This window comes from Hyla sarda, chromosome 3 (genome assembly GCF_029499605.1).
Source record: "Hyla sarda isolate aHylSar1 chromosome 3, aHylSar1.hap1, whole genome shotgun sequence".
In the NCBI taxonomy this organism is placed as follows: domain Eukaryota; kingdom Metazoa; phylum Chordata; class Amphibia; order Anura; family Hylidae; genus Hyla; species Hyla sarda.
This window is the reverse complement of record NC_079191.1, coordinates 346,461,539-346,483,907: the sequence shown is the minus strand read 5'-3', so window position 1 is coordinate 346,483,907 and position 22,369 is coordinate 346,461,539. Positions and strand designations below refer to the sequence as shown.

The 22,369-nt window shown below is 41.6% G+C and overlaps 1 protein-coding gene across 5 annotated transcripts in view; it reads left to right on the top strand.

Annotated features, from left to right (window-relative positions):
- Positions 1-22,369, top strand: part of EDARADD (EDAR associated via death domain) — a 102,069-nt gene that overhangs the window by 522 nt on the left and 79,178 nt on the right. For 2 of the 5 annotated variants that reach the window (XM_056567496.1, XM_056567494.1), the window contains exons 2-3: positions 9,678-9,811; positions 9,978-10,088. In XM_056567496.1, coding sequence (XP_056423471.1) covers positions 9,739-9,811; positions 9,978-10,088 — 184 coding nt within the window. In that variant the 5' untranslated portion in view covers positions 9,678-9,738. Of the gene's footprint in view, positions 1-9,677; positions 9,812-9,960; positions 10,089-22,369 lie in introns of those variants that run through there. The other 3 variants (XM_056567499.1, XM_056567498.1, XM_056567497.1) reach the window with 2 other exon arrangements.

Below are 22,369 nucleotides of genomic sequence, written 5' to 3'. Positions count from 1 at the left end.
GGAGATCGAATATTAAAGGAGAAATGCTGCGCAAAACTTTGGCCTTCCCTTGTGCCCGGGTGGCAAAAACTATAAAAACAAACTTTAACTTACCTTCCTACATTCCTTCATTGTGCCGATATCAGCATCCCGTTCCTCCGGCGCTGCTCGGCTCCGTGCTTCTTAGGCTTGGAATGTCACACTGCGGTCAGCGTATCGCCGAGCTCACCGTCATGTAAGGAGTCGGGGCAGCAGGGAGAAGGCAGGGCCCGAGCTCCTTACATAACGGCCCGAGCTCCTTACATAACGGCCCGAGCTCCTTACATAACGGCCCGAGCTCCTTACATAACGGCCCGAGCTCCTTACATAACGGCCCGAGCTCCTTGGCCCCTTTCACGCTACAAAATTACTACATTTTAAAGATCTCTACGAAGTTCTGTCTGAAAATCAGCTGTAAAACGGCAGTTACAAAATCCTATACAGCCGTTAGAAAATCCCATTATAGTCTATGTGATTTTTCTAATAGCCCTTTTAACCCATTCTAGCCCGTTATTTTGTGACGGAAGATAGTAACGGGAGAAATAGTGCATGCATACTATTTCTCCCGTTACTATCTTCCGTCACAAAATAACGGCCGTTATTAATAACAGGCTAAAACGGCTATTAGAAAAATACCATAGACTATAATGGGATTTTCTAACGGCTGTATAGGATTTTGTAACTGCCGTTTTACAGCTGATCTTCAGACGGAACTTCGTATCTATCACCGGCCGCGGCGGGACATCACTGCGGCCGGCGATACGCTGACTGCAGTGTGACGTTCCAAGCCTAAGAAGCACGAGCAGCTCTGGAGGAAACGGGGGAACATAGGAAGGTGAGTTAAAGTTTTTTTTTTTGCAGCCTGGGCACAAGGGAAAGGGGAAGTTTTGCGTCACATTTCTCTTTTAACCCCTTAAGGACCAGGCCAATTTTTGTTGTTGCACTTTAATTTTTTCCTCCTCACCCTTTAATAGCCGTAACTCTACACACCCATATAGAGGCTTATTTTTTGCGGGACAAATTTTACTTTGTAATGTCTACGTTCATTTTTTCATAACATATGCTCCAAAATGGAAAATAGTATTTGTGAGGTGAAATTGGAAAAAAAAAAAGTAATTTAGCAGATTAGTTTTTTTCTTTTTGACGCCATTCACCATGTGGTCAAACTAACATGTAATCTTGATACTGCAGGTCAGCGCGATTAAAACCATACAGTTTTTATTTGCATCATGTTTTACTAATTTTAGAAAACTTTTCAGAAATATTTTTTTTAAATAGCCATTTTCTGACTACTACAATATTTTTTATTTTTTTACAGGGCTCAAATTTTTTTTGCGCTGTGATCTGTAGTTTTTATTGGTACCATTGTGGTATTTATTGGACTTTTTGATCGCTTTTTTACTTAATTTTTTCTGGGCTATGATTTCTTTTAATAGTTCGGACAATTGCACACGCAGTGATACCAAATATGTTTATTTTTATTATGTTAACTTATTTTTTATATGGAATTTGGCAAAAGGGGGTGATTTAACCCCTTAGGGACTCAGCCCATTTTCACCTTAAGGACTCAGCCCATTTTTGCAATTCTGACCACTCTCACTTTAAGCATTAATATAACTCTGAGATGCTTTTACCTTTTATTCAGATTGTTTTTTTCATGACATATTCTACTTTAACTTACTGGTAAATTTTTGTCGTTACTTGCATCCTTTCTTGTTGAAAAATCCCAAAATGTGATGAAAATTTTGGAAATGTAGCATTTTTCTAACTTAGAAACTTTCTGCTTGTAAGGAAAATGGACATTCCAAATAATTTATATATTGATTCACAAATACAATATGTGTACTTTATGTTGGCATCATAAAGTTGACATATTTTCACTTTTTGAAGACATTAGAGGACATCAAAGTATAGCAGCAATTTTCAAAAATTTCATGCAAAAATTAAAAATCTGAATTTTTCAGGGACCAGTTAAGTTTGAAGTGGATTTGAGGGGATTTTCTGTGAGTAATACTCCATAAATGACCCCATTATAGAAATTACACCCCTCAAAGCATTCAAAATTACATTCAGAAAGTTTATTAACCCTTTAGGTGTTTCACAGGAATAGCAGCAAAGTGAAGGAGAAAATTCAAAATATTCATTTTTTACACTCGCATGTTCTTGTAGAGCCATTTTTTGAATTTTCACAAGGGGTAAAAAAGGAGAGAAATCCCCCCCAAAATTTGTAACCTAATTTCTCTAGAGTAAGGAAATACCTCATATGTGAACATAAAGTGCTCTGTGGGTGCACTAGAGGGCCCAGAAGGGAAGGACCGACAATGGGATTTTGGAGAGTAAATTTTGCTGAAAGTTTGTAACCCCATCTCTTCTGAGTATGGAAATACCCCATGTGTGGATGTAAAGTGCTCTGCAGGCGAACTACAATGTTCAGAAGAGAAGGAGCGCCATTGAGCTTTTGGATAGAGAATTTGTTTGAAATGGAAGTGTGGGGCCATGTGCGTTTACAAAGCCCCCTGTGGTGCCAGAAGAATGGACCCCCCCCCCCCACATGTGACCCCATTTTGGAAACTACACCCCTCACAGAATTTAATAAGTGGTGCAGTGAGCATTTACACCCCACTTTACATTTTTCATTTTCACGGACCACTGTTCCAAAAATCTGTCAGACACCTGTGGGGTTTAAATGCTCACTGCACCCCTTATTACGTTCCGTGAGGGGTGTAGTTTCCAAAATGGGGTCCATTGTTCTGGCACCATGGGGGCTTTGTAAACACACGTGGCCTTCAATTACGGAAAAAATTTCTCTCCAAAAGCCCAATGGCGCTCCTTTTCTTCTAAGCATTGTAGTGCGCCAGCAGAGCACTTTACATCCACATATGGGGTATGTTCTTACTCAGAAGAAATGGTGATACACATTTTGGGACCTTTTTTCCCTATTTTCCCTTGTGAAAAGGAAAAATTTAGGGTAACACCAGGATTTTAGTGAAATTTTTTTTTTTTCATTTTCCCATCCAACTTTAACGAAAATTGTCGAAAACCTGTGGGGTGTTAAGGCTCACTATACCCCTTGTTACGTTCCATAAGGGGTGTAGTTTCCAAAATGGGGTCACACATGAGTATTTTTTTTTTTTGCGTTTATGTCAGAACCGCTGTAAAATCAACCACCCCTGTGCAAATCACCAATTTAGGCCTCAAATTTACATAGTGCTCTCTCATTTCTTAGCCCTGTTGTGCGCCTGCAGAGCATTTTACACCCACATATGTGGTATTTTCGTACCCAGGAGAAATTGCGTTACCAATTTTGGGGGTCTTTTTTTCCTTTTACCTCTTGTGAAAATGTAAAATATGGGGCAACACCAGCATGTTAGTGTAAAAAAAAAATTTTTCTTTTTTTTTTACAATAACATGCAAGTGTAGACCCCAACTTTACCTTTTCATAAGGGGTAAAAGGAGAAAAAGCCCCCCAACATTTGTTAGGCAATTTTTCCCAAATACGGAAATACCCCATATGTGGCACTAACTTGTTGCGACAGGGCTCCGAAGTGAGAGAGTGCCATGCGCATTTGAGGCCTACATTATGGATTTGCATGGGGACGGACCCAGATGCAAGAATTACACTTGTTTCTGATACCAAAATTACCCTACGGCAGTGTTTTCCAAACAGGGTGGTCCCAGCTGTTGCAAAACTCCCAGATAGCCAGGATAGTCAATGGCTGTTCAGCAATACTGGGAGTTGTTGTTTTGCAACTGCTGGAGGCTCCGTTTTGGAACCACACCAGAATTTTTTCATTTTTATTGGGGGTGGTGGTGGTGGTGGGGGGGTAATTGTGTAGGGGTTTATGTATATGTAGTGTTTTACTTTTTATTTTGTGTTGGTGTAGTGTAGTGTAGTCTTTTTAGGGTACATTCACACTGGCGGAGGTTAACAGCGAGTTTTCTGCTGAGAGTTTGAGCTGCAGCGGAAAATTTACTGCATCTCAAACTTGCAGCGAGAAACTCACTGTAAACCCGCCTGTGTGAATGTACCCTGTACCAGCTGTTTCAAAACTACAACTCCCAGCATGCCCTTTGGCTGTAGTGCATGCTGGGGATTGTAGCTATGCAACAGCTGGAGGCACACTGGTTGCAAAACACTGAGAGTTTGTTACTTAACTCAGTGTTTCGCAACCAGTGTGCCTTCAGCTGTTGCAAAACTACAACTCCCAGCATGTACGGTCTATCAGTGCATGCTGGGAGTTGTAGTTTGCAACAGCTGGAGGGACACTGGTTTCGAAACACTGATTTCGGTAACAAACTCAGTATTTTGCAACCAGTGTGCCTTCAGCTGTTGCAAAAAGTTACAACTCTCAGCATGCAGTGACAGCCGAAGGCCATGCTGGGACTTGTAGTTATGCAACAGCCGGAGGCATACTACTAAAACTCCCAGCATGCCCTTTGGTTGCCCGTGCATGCTGGTGGTTTTCGTTATGCAACAACTGGAGGCACACTGGTTACAAAACACTGGAAGTTTGTTACTTAACTCAGTGTTTTGCAACCAGTGTGCCTCCAGCTGTTGCAAAACTACAACTCCCAGCATGTACGGTCTATCAGTGCATGCTGGCAGTTGTAGTTTGCAGCAGCTGGAGGGACACTGGTTGTGAAGCACTGATTTAGGTAACAAAATCAGTGTTTGGCAACCAGTGTGCCTTCAGCTGTTGCACACCTAAAACTCTCAGCATGCACTTACAACTAAAGGGCATGCTGGGACTTGTAATTATGCAACAGCTGGAGGCACATTACTGCAACTCCCAGCATGCCCTTTGGCTGTCCGTGCATGCTGGGGGTTGTAGTTATGCAACAGCTGGAGGCACAAAAATGTGCCTCCAGCTGTTGCATAACTACAACCCCCAGCATGCACAAACTACCAAAGGACATGCTGGAAGTTGTTGTTGTGCCTTCTGCTGTTGCATAACAGCAACTCCCAGCATGCCTTTTTGTGCATGCTGGGAGTTGTTGCTTAGCAACAGCAGGAGGCCAGCCTTACCTCTGCTGCGCAGTTAAGATCCGCCTGCCGTCGCCGCCTCCACTGCTGGGGCTCTGATCCCGATGCCGGGGATCGGGGGCCCCAGCCACAAGTGAGGGCTCGCGGCACCTGCTCTCGTCCTCCGTAACAGGGGTGGAGCGGGTGCAGTTAGGGACACCCCCACAGCAAGCGCCCAGATTCGTCGTCCGATAACGGCCGAAGAATCAGGACGATCGTGAGGTAGCGCTAGTGCCACCTCACTCCTGCTGCTATGGGATGATAGGTGCCATCTTGGACAGCACCTATCATCCTTTTTTTCCCGGTCACCGAGACCCGAATGACCCGGAATTGCCGCAAATCGCTGATCTGAATTGATTGTCGATTTGCGGCGATCGCCGACATGGGGGGGAGGGCCTTTGGGGGCATCAGGACCCCCCCCTAGGCATTGTCACGGGATGCCTGCTGAATGATTTCAGCAGGCATCCCGGTCCGGTCCCCGCCCCGGGTATCTGTGTGCTCTGCACTCGATTACAGCCAGCCTCTATCAATTACAGAGCCACAGCTGAGGATTTCTCCCCCGCGATTGCACTGCTTTAAAGGTCCCTTTAGACGGATCTAAATGGTTAATAGCCGGCCACGGTGATCAACACATCTCAGCTTTTAACGCGGCCCTCCGCTACAGGAATCAGCTGAGGGCTGCCCGGTATGGCGCAGGCTTGAGACAGGAGCCCGTGCCATGCATTGTTAACGACACAAGGATGTGTATACATGTCCTTGGTCATTAGCAGGTTAATAGTATCAAGTACCTAAAGAAATTATGATGTATAATGTCTTATATAATTGAGTAAAGATGAAAAATTAAACAAATAAATAACATTTCTATGCTTCTTTGTTGATATTATATAATCAGCATAATCCCTTAAAGACCAAGAACGTATATTTACGCTTGTGGTCGGCTCCCGTTATGTGAAGCGCGCTCAAGAGCTGAGCGCGCTTCATATCTGCTGGGTCCTGGTTGCTATCAGCAACCAGGACCCGCGGCTAATACTGGACATCGCCTATCGGGCTGATGTCCAGGGTTAACCCTTTAGACGCCGCAATCAAAGTTAGCTCAGTGGAGCTGTTCGGGACCGCCGTGGGGAATTCTTGGCATCCTGAACAGCTGAGAGGACAGCGGGAGGCACCTTACCTTGATCGCTGCGTTTGATTGCTCCAAGCCTGAGATCCAGGCTGGAGCATTCGAGCACAGATTACACTGATCGATGCTATGCCATGTTATAGCATTTTTCAGTGTATGCAATCAATGGATTGTATGTAAAAGTCTCCTATGGGGGATAAAAAAGTTAAAAAAAAGTTAATAAATGAATTTAACCCCTTCCTGAATAAAAGTTTAAATCACCCCCCTTTTCCCATAAAAAAAAAAACATATGTAAATAAAAATAAACATATGTGTTACCACCGCGTGCCTAAATGTCTGAACTATAAAAATATAATGTTAATTAAACCACAATGTCAATGGTGTACACGTAAAAAAAATTCCAAAGTCCAAAATTGCGTATTTTTGTTCACTTTGTATACACAAAAAAAATTATAAAAAGCGATCAAAAAGTCCCATCAAAACAATCATGGTATCGATAAAAACTTCAGATCACGGTGCAAAAAATGAGTCCTCATACAGCCCCATATATGGAAAAATAAAAAAGATATAGAGGTCAGAAAATGACAATTTTAAACATACTCATTTTGGTGCATGTAGTTATAATTTTTTAAAAGTAGTAAAATAAAATAAAAACCTATATAATCTGGATATCATTGTAACCATATGGACCTACAGAATAAATATATGGTGTCATTTTTACCGAAGAGTGCACTGCATAGAATCGGAATCTCCCAATTTTTCCAATAGCGTTTTTATTCTAATTTTGCCCCACAAAAAATATTTTTACAATTTTGCCCCGCAAATACATTTTTGGATGAAATTATTGATGTCATTACAAAGTACAATTGGTGGCGCAAAAAACAAGCCCTCATATGAGTCTGTAGGTACAAAATTTAAAGCATTCAGATTTTTAGAAGGTGAGGTGGAAAATACAAAAGTGCAAAAGCGAAAAAAACTGTGGTCCTTAAGGGGTTAAGATAGCAGTTATGACCAAAATAAAGGTATAGTAGGTAATTATTGGCCAGTCCTTGATAAGGCTAAATCTGATTCACCCCTTAGTCATTTAGTTTACATTGAAATCTCAAAAAAAAAATATTTGTGGAAAGGGGGATATATTTTACTAGCTGGATAACCTCTAAAGAAATATTTTAAGAAGCAGTACATGCAATCAACTGCAATGTAACTTCAATCCGAGGCAACCTGAATGCAACCTGATCATGTGGTTTTACCCTAAGGGTATGTTCACACTGAGGAATTGGGGCGGAAATCAAGCAGAAATTTTCTGCCTCAAAATATTGTTACTTTACCACAAGAACTCACAGAGATTTCGCCCGGAATTGTCGCGGAAATCGCGTGGAATTCATGCGGAATTCGCGCGGAATTCGCGCGGAATTCCGCGCGGGAATGCAGGTTTCATGCAGAGGAGGAGTATCAAGTATTTCTATTAATAAAATTTGTTGTTTTTTTTTCATGCGGAAATTCCGCGTGAATTCCGCACCGATTCCGCGCCAATTCCGCACGGATTTCGCGTGGAAATGCTTCTGACTCAAAAAATATATAACATTGATCTCTATGGGAGAACGACGCTGATTCCGCCTGAAAGAAAGAACATGTTCTTTCTTCAAGTGGAACATACTTCGTCAGAATTCTGCTTGAGGAAATTCCTCAGTGTGAACTGAGGGGCAGAAATTCTGTACAACTCTATGGGGATTTTCACTGCTGAATGAATTGGAGAGGAAAAAGCGAGCAGAATTACTTGTGGAAATTCCTCTCCAATTCCTCAGTGTGAACATACCCTAAGGCCACACTTATAGTTGTCGGTAAGAGCCTGTAGCCGTAACCTAGAGATGCCGCTTTAAGTAGCTGCAAGTCCAGGTGCCAAACGCAAGTATCAGGGAATCTAAAGCACTAGTGGCTTGTTATTTTGCTTTGCATTGCTAGAATTGACAACTCTGTTTTGGAGGTCTTGTTTTCTTCCTTTTATCTATGTCCCACATCTCAATAAGATGTGTAAGCATTGAATTTTGAAGCTGGATTTACACAATAAAGGGGTACTCTGCCCTTAGACATCTAATCCCAAGAAGTCTGAGTGCGGTGGTCCGGCCCGGTCTCCGGGCCAGCACGAGCAGCAGTGGTCCTGACGTCACATCGTGCCCCCTCCATTCATGTCTATGGAAGGGGGAATGACAGCTGTGGTGGCTCAACCACAGAAGTACATTTGAATATACATGCTGTGTCCAGTACATACATCCAGATGACCGTGCCATGCATGCTGAGCACATATTCTTAATATAGACACTCAATATACACACCTGCAATTAATGTCATCTGAACCCAACTATTCTTTCAGGACCAGCTGACTATCTAGGGCATATGGGAGCCTACCGACCCATGTTGGCAGATGCTGAATATGTAGTTTTCTGAAATTGACAAGAGAGCAAAAGTGCAGGGGCCTCCAGCTGCTCTAAGATGCAGAGAGTAAATGATTTAAAACTTCACATTTACTTCAGCATGTTAAAAACAGGGGATATCCATAATAAGTAAAATCGTAGAACAAGACTGACGCGTTTCGAGCCGACACTGGCTTAGTCACGCCACGACTAAGAGCCAGCGATGGCTCGAAACGCGTCAGTCTTCTTGTTCTACCATTTTACTTATTATTGATATCCCCTGTTTTTAACTGTTTGCCTGCCCTGCTCTCCAAACAAATTCAGAGCTTCAGTCATCTATTTCTTCACAGTGGTGAGCGGAACAAAGCCATAGCTTTCTGAAGTGCATGGCCAGTACCAGTTTACCAGATTAGAGTCCAGGAAGGAAAGGAACTCCAGCTCCTCCAAAAAGTAACTAACGGTATAAAATACAAAAGTTTATTTCATCCTTTAAAAATTCAATGAGATTAGAAAAATTAAAAACATAGCTGAAACGCCGACGCGTTTCGAACCATATGGTTCAAAACGCGTCGGCGTTTCAGCTATGCTTTTAGTTTTCCTATTCTCATTGAATTTTTAAAGGATGAAATAAACTTTTGTATTTTATACCGTTAGTTACTTTTTGGAGGAGCTGGAGTTCCTTTCCTTCCTGGACTCTATTCATACTGGCTACACGGCTTGACCTGCATCCGTGCTCCCCCCCCCCCCCCACCAACTATCCTTCCAGTGGCAATTTCATTCACAAGGCAGTGAGCTGGTCGACATATATATTTTTTCAGTTTACCAGATGATACTTTTTCAAGTGGGTGCTCCAACTTACTGAAGCACAGCCCCTTTAATTTTATTTATGTGTATTAAGCAATCTGACAAGTCATGCAGTTCATATAAAATGCAGTGGTCATGGAGTTCATCTGGACGTTTGTTCAATGCTTTTTAACAATTACAATGAATCATTTAGTTGACGGAGAAATAAGTTCATGTGAAAATATTGTAAAACTAATAAAAAAAAAAATATATCAATGTATTTATCATCTTCCTACTTCCCCGGGGGAAAACTATAACACAGGTGTTTGCTGAAAACGGAGAAAGCACGGGAAGAATCCTAAAAAATGTAGCAAATCTTATAGATGGTGGTGATTGCGGATTATAGCCTGAGGCTGATATTCTCACTCGGAGATCTGCTGCAGTCATACAATAAAGGTATGGTTGAATGGGCCTCTTTATGAACAAGGTGGGGAGGCAGCGGGGAGGGGGAAGAGGTGTTACATTCAGATAATCACCATATCCAGTAGGTGGTGTGAATATGCTTTTTAAACGTCACTTTTTCTTGAAAAAAAAAATAAAAATAGAGAGATGCTTATTGTAGAACCAGGAAGTAAGGAGCTTAGTTCCGAGCATACCCCCCTACTTGTGAGATACAGACAAGGAATCCTGGGACAATACGGACACATGGCTTCTGAGGAGCCTCACTCTGAAGGTATTGATGTTTTATTTTCTCGTGTATGATGTTACTAAATCTTTTATCTCAATCATTAAATACCATCGTTTTCTACAAGAAGAAAAACTTAGCGGTGAGCTAATGTAAGGTCACGTAGGGTATTTGGGAAACCTACCTGCTTTGTTTTTTCATGTTTAATTGCAAAGTTATAATGACCCTTGAAAGAAGGTTTTAGGAGAGAACGTTATTATTGATCAAAGTGGATAAGTAAAAATCTTTATTATTTTTAACATCTTTTAGCATTTGGTGCATTGGTGTATGAGACGTTATATATATGGTATTATTCATGCCAGCATATACCAATAAAGCAGGACTCTGTTTAATACACTAGTGCAGTGGTCTTCAACCTGCGGACCTCCAGATGTTGCAAAACTACAACTCCCAGCATGCCCGGACAGCCGTTGGCTGTCCGGGCATGCTGGGAATTGTTGTTTTGCAACATCTGGAGGTCCGCAGGTTGAAGACCACTGCATTAGTGCTTTGGAATGTAAACAAGATCTTGACAATTATTTTGTTTGCATATTATGCTTTATAGGTCAATTAAAGATGCAATCATTTCTTAATATTCTTCAGTTACTGGAATAGTTTCCCTCAGAATAATACAGCAGGGCAGCGGTTGGAAAATCATTATTTTCTATATTTACTGTAGAAACATATGTGTTGATTGTAGATACATATACGTAGCAATGCTGCTTGATTGTAACAATGGAAATCAGATGGTTTTTTTAAACTTAAGCACCTCCTGCATTTGATACATTACTAAGTATAACTGTTGCTTTAGGCTTTAGTAAAATTAGCATAATTTAGAGCCAAGTGCAGTGCAGTGCTGCATAGTGAAGAGCTGCGTGGTGTCTGCTCTTCTGACAAGTCCATTGTAGTAAAAACTTTTACTTTCCATGAAAAAAACAACTCTGGAGCATCCTTTCTTACACTATCTATGTTGTGTCACTCCCCCCGTTGAGGGTATCAAAAAACAAAGGGATCTCATAGCATCCAATAGAAAAAGTACCTTACTTTTTTATTAGAATCTCCAAAAATCGCAACGTTTGACCATGCTTCACATAGAACCCTGCAAGGTTTGAAATGTACATTTTTGGCATAATTAAAAAGAAGCAAGGTACTTTTTTTTTTACTTGATACAATTTTTTATTTTTATTTTGATGAGTTACTATTTTTGAGGGTAATGTCAAACGCTGTGCAAATGCATCAGATTTTTTCAGTTCGAAGCATTTCCGCAGTGAATTCCACCCTGGTAAACCTGCACCAAATAACACGGAGTGGCTGCTGAACATTCAGAGATGAATATGCCTATTTGTTAAGTTAAAAAGTCAATGTATTTGACATCCCCAGGGGCACCACCCAAGGGCCCCGGACTGGAAGCAGATGAACAGGAACTTAAAGGGGTATTCCAGGCCAAAACTTTTTTTTATATATCAACTGGCTCCGGAAAGTTAAACAGATTTGTAAATTACTTCCATTAAAAAATCTTAATCCTTCCAATAGTTAGTAGCTTCTGAAGTTAAGTTGTTGTTTTCTGTCTAACTGCTCTCTGATGACTCACATCCCAGGAGCTGTGCAGTTCCTATGGGGATATTCTCCCATCATGCACAGCTCCCGGGACGTGACATCATCATTGAGCAGTTAGACAGAAAACTACAGAAGCTAATAACTATTGGAAGGATTAAGATTTTTTAATAGAAGTAATTTACAAATCTGTTTAACTTTCCGGAGCCAGTTGATATATATATATATATAAAAAAAAGGTTTTGCCTGGAATACCCCTTTAAGTGGGACCAGCAAGAGACCAGGGATAGGTAACTATAGCTTTTTTTTGTATCTCTACAGGTCCAGCAATAGATTCATTTTTGGCTGCAGTAGAATACCGTCTTAGAGTGGTATTCCTACCTGAAATCAGTATGGCATATGGGGAAAATAATAATAAATAGGTGTCGCCTATTCTCCTTTACTGCAGTCTTTGGATAAATACACAATGCATGTGTGCGATTCTATTCACTGTATTTAACGAGAGTTGTTAGCTGAGCAATTCACAACTCCCTCTTCTCTGGAGTTTCGAAAAAGGGGTCAGAAGACACTCATTCTCGCAATAGATGGGGTCCAAGGAACACTCATCTTTCAGATATTTATTGCATTGCCTATTTATATGCCATAAATCCATTAGCTGTGCACTGTGACTATTGCAGGGCCTGAGGGATGCATATTAGGCAGTGCACCCCTATAACAAATGCAGCTGTAGAGCAGAGTCACTGTCTAATAAAAGCTGGCATACAAAAGTAACACATTTTCTTGCAAGAACATTTTGCACATTTTTTGACTTTTGGCCTTTTATGAATCAGGCTTTTAAGTAGGCAGAGCTTAGTGAAAGTGTTGTGGACTCCTGCGACCTTGGAAATTTTATTGTAATTTGTGCAAGTAACTGGCAAAGATTATGGCTGAACATCACTCTAGGTCATATTTTTAATGAACACTTTTTAAACTATTAGGACAATTAAAGGGGTACTCCGGTGGAAAACTTTTTTTTTTTTATGAACTGGTGCCAGAAAGTTAAACAGATTCGTATTAAACAGATTCTATTAAAAAAATATATCTTTATCCTTCCAGTACTTATTAGCAGCTGTAGGCTACAGAGGAAATTCTTTGCTTTTTGAATTTCTTTTTTCTCTTGTGCACAGTGCTCTCTGCTGACACCTCTGTCCGTGTTATGAACTGTCCAGAGCAGCATAGGTTTGCTATGAGGATTTTCTCCTGCTCTGGACAGTTCCTGATATGGGCATCCGGTGTCAGCAGGGAGCACTGTGGACAAGACAAAAAAGCAAAGAATTTCCTCTGTAGCATACAGCTGCTAAAAAGTACTGGAAGGATAAAGAACACCTTCCTCACCCATGTCACAGAGAGGGCGTTACACTTCGTCCATTTAATACACAAGCCTTCAGATATAATTAAATGAAAGCATTCATTTCCAATCTGTCGTTTAAACCCGGATTACCCAAGGTGTTAGTCCTGAGTATCCAGGTGCCCTCTCTCTTTAGAAGACTGTTTCTTACGTCTGTGCCATGCGCTGCAGCAACCCGTTCAATGCCCAAAAATTGCAGTGTTTTGGGGTCATTACCATGTGCTTCCTTTACATGTTGCATTAGCCTGGGGGAGCCCATACCTGTTCTAAGGGAATTTGTGTGCTCCCGAAATCTAATATTCAGAGGGCAGGTAGTGCACCCAATGTCGAATCTAGTGCAACTGCAGTGTATGGCATAAACCACATTTTTTGGTATGACAACGTATGAAGTCCCTACAAGGCACCTCTACACCTCCTAAAGTAACAAATTTGTCAGTGCAACAAAAATTACACCAATTGCAGCTACCGCATATATACGTCCCTTTCAAAGTATTTTTAGTTAGCCAACTTTTTTCTGAAGTGATATTGAAGCTACTCCTAACCAGTGTATCCTTTAAATTTGTACACTAGGGGACGGTTAGTGGTCCATTTATGCAGATCAGGGTCGTTTTGCAAGAGGAACCAGTTGTTATTAATGGCTTTCTTTATCCTTTCTGCTACTGGGCTGTAAGTGAAAGAAAAAGAAAAGCATTTTTTAGTTTTTTCGTCTTGAACTTGTTGATTTCTATGAAACCTTTTGTTTTTTAATAATACAGTACGGTCACAGTGATATGCCTTCACGAAGGCTTCTTCCAATATTTTATTTGGATATCCTCTCTGACTTAAACAAGCATACAACTCCCTTGCTTGCATCACAAAGTCCTCGTCCCGACTATTGATTCGGTGGACTCCGTGCCCGTCCAAGCGATGAAAATGTCATCCACAAATCTGTGGTAACATGCTATAGAACCAATATATTTATTTTTATCTGAGAAGACAAATCTCTTTTCACGCATAGCCACATACAGGTTGGCGAGGGTGCAAGCTACGGGTGTCCCCATAGCCACACCCCCTACTTGAGTGTACCAGTCATTACCAAAACTGAACATATTGCAGGGCAGGACTAATTTCAAGGAATCGCTGCTAAAGTTGACATAATTAGGGCTTTTATCCGAGCACTCGAGAAACTCCCTGATTACCCGCACACCTTTATCTTGTGGAATACTAGTATAAAGACTTTCGATGTCTATAGAATCCAGGATGCAATGTTCTGGTACAGAGAGTTCCCGGAGTGCTCAGAGAAAGTTGTTGGTATCTTTTACCAGAGCAGGGACTTCGGATAGGAGGGGGTGAAACAGCCAGTCTATGTACTGGGACAATGGCTCCGTTGGAGTCCCCACCCCGGAGACGATCGGTCTCCCGGGTGGGTACTCCAATGTTTTATGAACCTTGGGAAGAAAATATCACACTGCCTCTCTTGGATTTTTTAGTAGAAGCCTTTCTGCTAGTCTTTTTGAGATTATGCCCTTCTCAAAATAGGATCTTAGGTGTGTTTGGATTTTATTTGTTGTTCCGACAAGGGGGGGTTAATCGTTAGTTTCCTATAATATAGTGGGTACTTCAATTGCCTATTGGCTTCTTTTACATAATCCTCCCTATTCATCAGGACTATATTTCCCCCCTTGTCAGACTTTTTTACAACAATGTCCTCCCTTTTACGCAGCCGAGAGAGAGAGGCTCCCAGAGAGGTTGTCTGGATCCTTAGGGTGACAAAGGGCTTTTACTTCCTCTAAAACCCTTTTTTGAAATAAATCCAAATTACTGCCCACTGGTAGAGGAGGCAGAATGTGGATCGTGCTCCTCCCGTAAATTCTGGTACTTCTTTTATGTCAGTGTCACCACTGCTCGAACCTTCTCCTGTATCATCAGGAAAGAGATCCATTAGGGCATAAAGGCAATCTAATTCTGCCTGTGGGGCATCATTAAAGACACTGAACCCTAAAGGTCCAATGCTAACTGGGATCTCTCCTTCTGCTCTAAATTTTTGCCTTTCCACTTTATTGGAAAAAACTTTTTCAGATTGATCTTCCTGATGTCAAGAAAAAGAACAATTTAAAAAGCTGTTTGGTCAAAGTCCTCTACTAGGCAAAAATTGAGCCTTTGGATAAAACTGACTCTGTTGCACTGTCCATAACAAAGTCCGATAAATTGATGACTTTTAAATCATCACAAGAACTCTTGACTGTCCCGGATTCAAGTACTACCCTTTTTAGGAGACCGTTTTCATTTCTGGCCTCCGTTTTTGTTCTCCTTGACCTGGACCTTCCCCTCCTCGTGTGTCCCCTAAAGGAATGGCTGCAGCACTTTCTGGACGTCTACCATAGTTCTTGGGGTTTTCTTTAGTTGATCGCTTATTCCCCTTATCCTCTGACTCACTCGACTCTGAGTCGGTGGTCCAGAAATCAGATTTGCGTCCCTTCTTTTTATGTTTGTTATTTCTCCACTTGGGGCGTCATATATTTGGGACTTTCGAGAAAGAGAACACTTTGTCCATGTTAAAGTCCGATTTGTCTCTCAAGAATTTATCCCTCTTGGTATCTTTGAGGGTTGCTTGGAGTATAATGAGCTTACGTTCCAACTTTTGAGTAAAGGTTAGGAATTGATAATCAGAGACCCGTTACGTGCTCCCGAAATCTAATATTAGGAGGGCGGGAAGTGCATCCAATGTAGATTCTACATTGGGTGCACTACCCGCCCCCTCTGAATATTAGATTTCGGGAGCACGTAAATTCCCTTAGAACGGGTAAGGGCTCCCCCAGGCTAATGCAACATGTAAAGGAAGCACATGGTAATGACCCGAAAACACTGCAATTTTTGGGCATTGAACTAGTTGCTGCAGCGCATGGCACAGACGTAAGAAACAGTCTTCTAAAGAGAGAGGGCACCTGGATACTCAGGACTAATGTCTTGGGTAATCCGGGTTTAAATGACATATTGGAAATGAATGCTTTTATTTTATTGTATCTGAAGGCTTGTGTATTGATCCTGCATCTTGATTTTAGTTCACTGTTTAGATGGACGAAGTGTAATGCCCTCTCCGTGACGTGGGTGAGGAAGGTGTTTTTACCTACACCCAGATAATGGAAGGGGTTGTTCAGAAGAAGCACTGCTTGATCAGTGCGAAAGCAGCTGTTCACCAAGTCTGTTCGCGGGTTCCTGGCGTCCCGCTCTGTGAAGTGTATGCACCGCACCGATGTCCAAGAGTAAAGACACTGCTTGAAATTACTTCCTAATCGTGAGTGCTCCCTCTGTTTCTTCCTTCAGTTGCGTGGTGTGAACTGTATTTTCATCTATAAGGGGTCGAGCATGGGAAGATTTCATAACAGTGGTTCCGCAAGCGAGTCCTGCTGCTGTTGCTAGTGTATGCTGGCCTCTGTCTCTCTCTGCATCGTTTGAGAGATTTATGAAATGTTAAACCCACTTGTTGTTTTTCCTTTGGCGTCTTTGGTGTTTTTATGCTGTTTTGAGGTTCAGTGGCAGTTTTTCAAAATTGCAGCATTTTGAGACTTTGGTGTTTTTGTGGACACAATCTTCACATTTCTCTGTAAGAAACAAAAGGCCAAAAAAAAAAAACTTTGTGTGCTTAGCATTGGCAATTTTTCTGCCATATTTTTTTCTTCTTCTGCTAGTATCATTATTCTGCTCCCTCAATGTATTGCTTGATTTCCTGAAACCACTACAATAAAAAAGTTGGACATTTTCTACCCAGCAGGTGAGTGCTGTTGCATTTTTCTATCTTCACCACTGCTATACCAGGACATGACTTGGTCCCTTATCAGAGTATAGCATGACTCAGGATATGTTTTCTAGCGCAATCCCAATTTAGTCACTGAAGTACGGTCTTCTCAGGGGTGTGACTGAGGTAGCTGGTAGACTTTACTGTGCCATGATCCATTTGGCGCATCCAGGTGGGCATCCCCCGACTTTACAATCGGTTCTGCTAACTGGACCAGGACCACGAGGCAAGCAGCGCCGATTTTCTCTGTTTGTTATGAGGCACTTTGATCTTGTCTTTCTCCTGAAAGCACCCATTGGTATTTAGTGAACACTGGACATCCTAGGAGCTAAGGAAAGGCAGGTGGAGTACTTGGTTTCTCTCTCTTTGGTTCTCAACTTGTACACTTTTTCAACCCATACTCAACTTGTACACATTCTTAACTCAGTTAAGGCCTTCCATGACCTATACCTATCATGTGAATGATGTTAGCCTTTAAAGGAGACCAAGCTTTAATGTAACCTTTAGTGTGTAGTGCCTTTAACCCTTATGTTACCTTGCAGCATCAGTTCTACTGGGCAATTAATAAATAAATAATACATCACTATATCAATATAAACAATAAATCACAGAATAAAGACATAATTTTTTGACATAACAACATTAGTGTTCATTCACCACCCCGGACTACTACCCATTATTGGACATTACAAATACCTCTTAAGGCCAGAATATGCAGAGATTTAGGTAAGATGATTTGGGTAGAGATTTATGCTCATGATTTTGTTTAAATGGGTTAGAAAATTCTGCTCTATAACCTACATCCTTGGATCAAAATTCTTGTTTACCATGACAGGTTCTTTTAAAATCTCAGACATTTCATTTGGTTTGGTTGAAATTTGAGGTGTCACGAAGCCTAGAGCTCTCTAAGGCCTTCGGAATTCAAATGGCTGTTGATGTCTGTGGAAATTGGATGTGGAATGGAGTGAAAATAGCAAAGCAGACCTCAACAACATATGTGAACTTAGCCGGATTGTGCAATGGGGCATGAACACTAAAAGTACCTAAGGCAACATGAAGTCTAAATACAGTCCTGTCTGAATCTGATTGAGATGTTGTGGGGAGGGTTGTAATGGACTGTGCATGCAAGAAACCCCTCAAGCATCTCACAGCTACAAAAGTACTCAATGAAGGGGTAGGGAAATGTCTCCAGTCAATGTCAAAAACTGGTTAACAGTTCAGAAGCATCTGTTGGAGATCACTTCTTGCAGAAGAGATAATACCATATTATTACTGCACTTATTTTTCCACAGAAAGAAATTACATAACTGTGTTTTTTTGGTTTAATAAATTATTGCAGTTAATTTGTTATTTATTATTTTTATCTCACCTTTAACCTTAATATGCAGTTTGAACGAAGATCAAATATTCATATGTCTACATTTAATAGAAAATACTACTTATTTTGTCACATGACTGGGTATCTGAATGCTTACGTCCCATATTGTTAAAAGGCTCTCAAACCATAATCCTTTCATCAGAAAAGTTCAACCTTTAATTCTGATGTCCAACCACATTTGCAGATGTTTACCATCATATAGCAAGCGCCAATATGAAGCAAAGTACAATGCAGTCACTGGTGATTTCCATCTATAGTAAGGGTACACAAGTGAGTAATAACATAGCTGATGGAATGTTGGAAGCCTTGGTCCGCATTGTTTAGTTTGCTTTTATTTATTATGGAAATGATGAGCGGATTGTGACTCGAGGAGAAATGTGTGGAGCAGGAATGCAGTTGTTTTCCTTGATCATTTGTTCTACATTCCGTCTGCTCACCTCAGATATACAATCCTTCTTTGTTTGGATTTACTTGAGAGTCACATGTTTTTTTTTCTTTAAGATAAAATACTAACCGGGAAGTGAGAAACTGTGCTCCTCCTTCACATATAAACACCCACATACTAGGGGTTATTGTTTATCAATTAGATGCTACATATGAAATAAAGGAAATATGTCAGTAGTTTTGTGCTTGCAAAACTGGTTACAGCCCTACATAGGTACTGGATTGGTGAGAACATACATAACTCTGCTCTCGGTCATGCCAAAAAAACAACCCATTTATACCCCAGCATCGGCTTTTAAAGAGTCAGAAAGGCAGGATCTTCCCCTGAGCTCCTTGTAATGAGACCCTCCACTGTCCTGCCTCCCACTAATAATTGGCCGCTCTAGTGGTTTTCTGATTGAATACCAGAGCTGTCAATAATCAGTAAGAAGCAGAGCTGGAGAGCCTCTTATTACTGGGAGCTCAGAGAAAGATCCCGCCTCCCTGACTCTTCAGCACCAGACACACAACCACTGCAGCAAATCACTAGCCTAAATGCAGGGCCGGTTTTAGGCTTAGCGTGGCCCTAGGCAAAATCAAAAGTGGGGCCCCAAAAGTCGTAATAGTGCACTAACCAGATTTGCACATTTTTGGTCCCTTCAAATACCATAAAAAATATCTAAAAAGCTATTGAAAAGTCCCATTAAAACAAAAATGGTACCGATAAAAACTACAAATCAAAGCGCAAAAAATGACCCTCATACAGAAAAATATTATGGGGATCAAAATAGTTCACTTTTATATTTTTGTATAGTTCCCCCACATTAGGTTGGCAGTATAGTTCCCCCACATTAGGTTGGCAGTACAGTTCCTCCCAAATTAGGTTGGCAGTACAGTTTCCCCCACATTAGGTGTTAAGTACAGTTCCCCCCACATTAGGTGTGCAGTACAGTTCCCTCCACATTAGGTGTACAGTACAGTTCCCCCACATCAGGTGTGCAGTACAGTTCCCCCACATTAGGTGCAGTATAGTTCCCCCACATTAGGTGTGCAGTACAGTTCCCCCACATTAGGTGCAGTACAGTTCCCCCCACATTAGCTGCAGTACAGTTCCCCGCACATTTGGTGCAGTATAGTTCACCCACATTAGGTGCAGCATAGTTCCCCCACATTAGGTGCAGTATAGTTCCCCCACATTAAGTGCAGTTTAGTTCCCCCACATTAGGTGTAGTGTAGTTCCCCCACATTAGCTGCAGTATAGTTCCCCTACATTAGGTGCAGTACACTTCCCCCACATTAGGTGCAGTATAGTTCCCCACATTAGGTGCAGTATAGTTCCCCCACAGACATACAGCCTTCAACCATATACAGTGTATGGCTGGAGGCTGTATGTCTGTGTACTGCCCCACTTCAGTGTTCCGACCACCGGTCCTCCGGTCCAGGGTCACGATCTACTGCTATGGCCTATAGGCCATAGCAGTAGGTCCCGGGAATGGAGGAGCGGTGGTCGGAGCACCGAAGAGGACGTGCCGCTGGTGACTTACCATGACGGCCGATGCGCGTCCTCCTCACAGCTCCGCTCCTCTCCTTCGTTGCTATGGGTGCACGCACAGGATGTCAGTGACATTCCTGCATGCGCTAGCTCCCGGCGGCCCCAGCGTTTTTAAAGTTAATGCGGGGGCTGCCGCAGAAAGGTAACAGGGACATCCTTGTGTCCCGAAAAGATTTTTCGCGACACAGGGTTGTCCAGAATGTGAAAGGTGCCCCCTGCAGACTGCTCAGTGGCAGCCGCAGATCCCCCTCAGGCTTGATTAGGCCTATGCTGAGCAGCCGGCAGGGGGCTCCCTGGTGGATGGGGGCCCTAGGCAATTGTCTGGTTTGCCCTGCCCTAACGCCGGCTCTGCCTAAATGGTGTGCAGCTTAAGACCATCATATGAGCATAGGTTCTTTTGTTATTTTGTGCTCAATTTTCTTATTTTCTTGGAAGTTCCCTTTAAACAGAGGCATGCCCAGTGATAAGCAAATTGTTGTGGTGCTTCCTTTTATAACAGCTGAAGATCAGGCATAAGGACAAGTCATGTTTTATGAGACAACTGCAAAAACGTATTTATTTGTTTTACCTTACACTTGTTTTTACACATTCTTATACATTTCTGTTAAGGCCACTATCTGGTAAGGACCTGTCGGCTTCCTGAACAGCTTGTCACGTCTGCCAGTCGCTAGGGACTAGATGAAAAACTTGCTGAGTATTTTCTGATAACAGCTCTATTTTGGTAGAATCTGAAAAAAAAATGGAATTCCCCATGGAGGCCACTAATAAGATGACATAGAATATATTCACTGAATGGATAAGCTGCTCAATTTTGCGCAAGGGTAAAAATGTATCCTGATTCCACTTTTTAGGGATCTGTAAAGGCTTTTTAAGGCCTGTCTAGTAAACAACATGTGCTGCAACATGTGCTCTCTAAGAGCTGGAGTCCCATTCTGGAGATTGCGTGGGGGTTAGGGATGATGCAACCACCGAGACCCCCTTTGAGAGGTTTCCTACTTGCCTCCGTTCTGTCTCATCCGCACTCCAAGAATAAATGCAGCTTCAACAGCCTGTATAAATGGAAGTGCTATGGCACAGCATTGTAGGAAGTAGAGATGAGCGAAGTTACAGTAATTCGATTAGTCACAAACCTTGCGGCTTGGAGGTTTCTGACTTTATCCTGCATAAATTAGCTCATCTTTCAGGTGCTCCGGTGGGCTGGAAAAGGTGGATACAGTCCTAGGAGATTCTCCTAGGACTGTATCCACCTTTTCCAGCCCACCGGAGCACCTGAAAGCTGAACTGATTTATGCAGGATAAAGTCAGCAACCACCGCGCCGCGAGGTTCGTGACGAATTGAATTGCTGTATCTTCGCTCATTTCTAGTAGGAAGCCTCTGTTTGCAATCGAAAGATTACAGGAATAGTGCCCTATGGGGATTAAAAAATTATGAAAAAAAATGTTTAAAAAAGTTAATGTGAATAAGCCCCATGACTAATAACAGTTTAAATCACCCCTTTTTCCCATTTTTCAAATACAATAATGTGGTGTCGCCTCATGCAGAAATGTCCTAACTATTAAAATTTAATGTGAATGATACCATATAGGGAATTGCATAAACGTAAAAAAGTTCAGAATTGCTGATATTTGGTCTTTTCTAGACCTACAGAATAAAGATATTGGCCCAGATTTATCAATCTGTGTGAGAGAAAAAAATTTGTGATTTTCCGACAGCAACCAATCACGGCTCAGCTAACGAGCTCTTTGAAACCTGAGCTGTTATTGGTTGCTGTGGGAAAAACACAATTTTTTTTTCTCTCACACAGTTTGATAAATCTGTGCCATTGTGCAATTTTTACCAAAAGTGCACTGTGCAGAAAAAAAACCTCCAAAAGTTGCCAAAAAAAATTTTTTTCCAAATTTTTTTTCCCTTCACAGTATGTTTTGTGTTAAGTGTGCAAAAAGTACAATTGGTGCTGCATAAGAAAAAACCCTCATATGGCTAAGGTGGGTCACACATGCTCAGTTCAACTGTAGTCTCCTGAAGGTTATGGCAGTTGGTCACCACTGCACATGTAAGCAAGGGGGACTGTGATTTTAAAAAAAGCACATTTGTCCTTCTTTTACACACACACACACACACACACACACTATATATATATATATATATATATATATATATATATATATATATATATAAAAATATATATATTGTAAGGATTTCTCCCTGGGGATAGCTCTG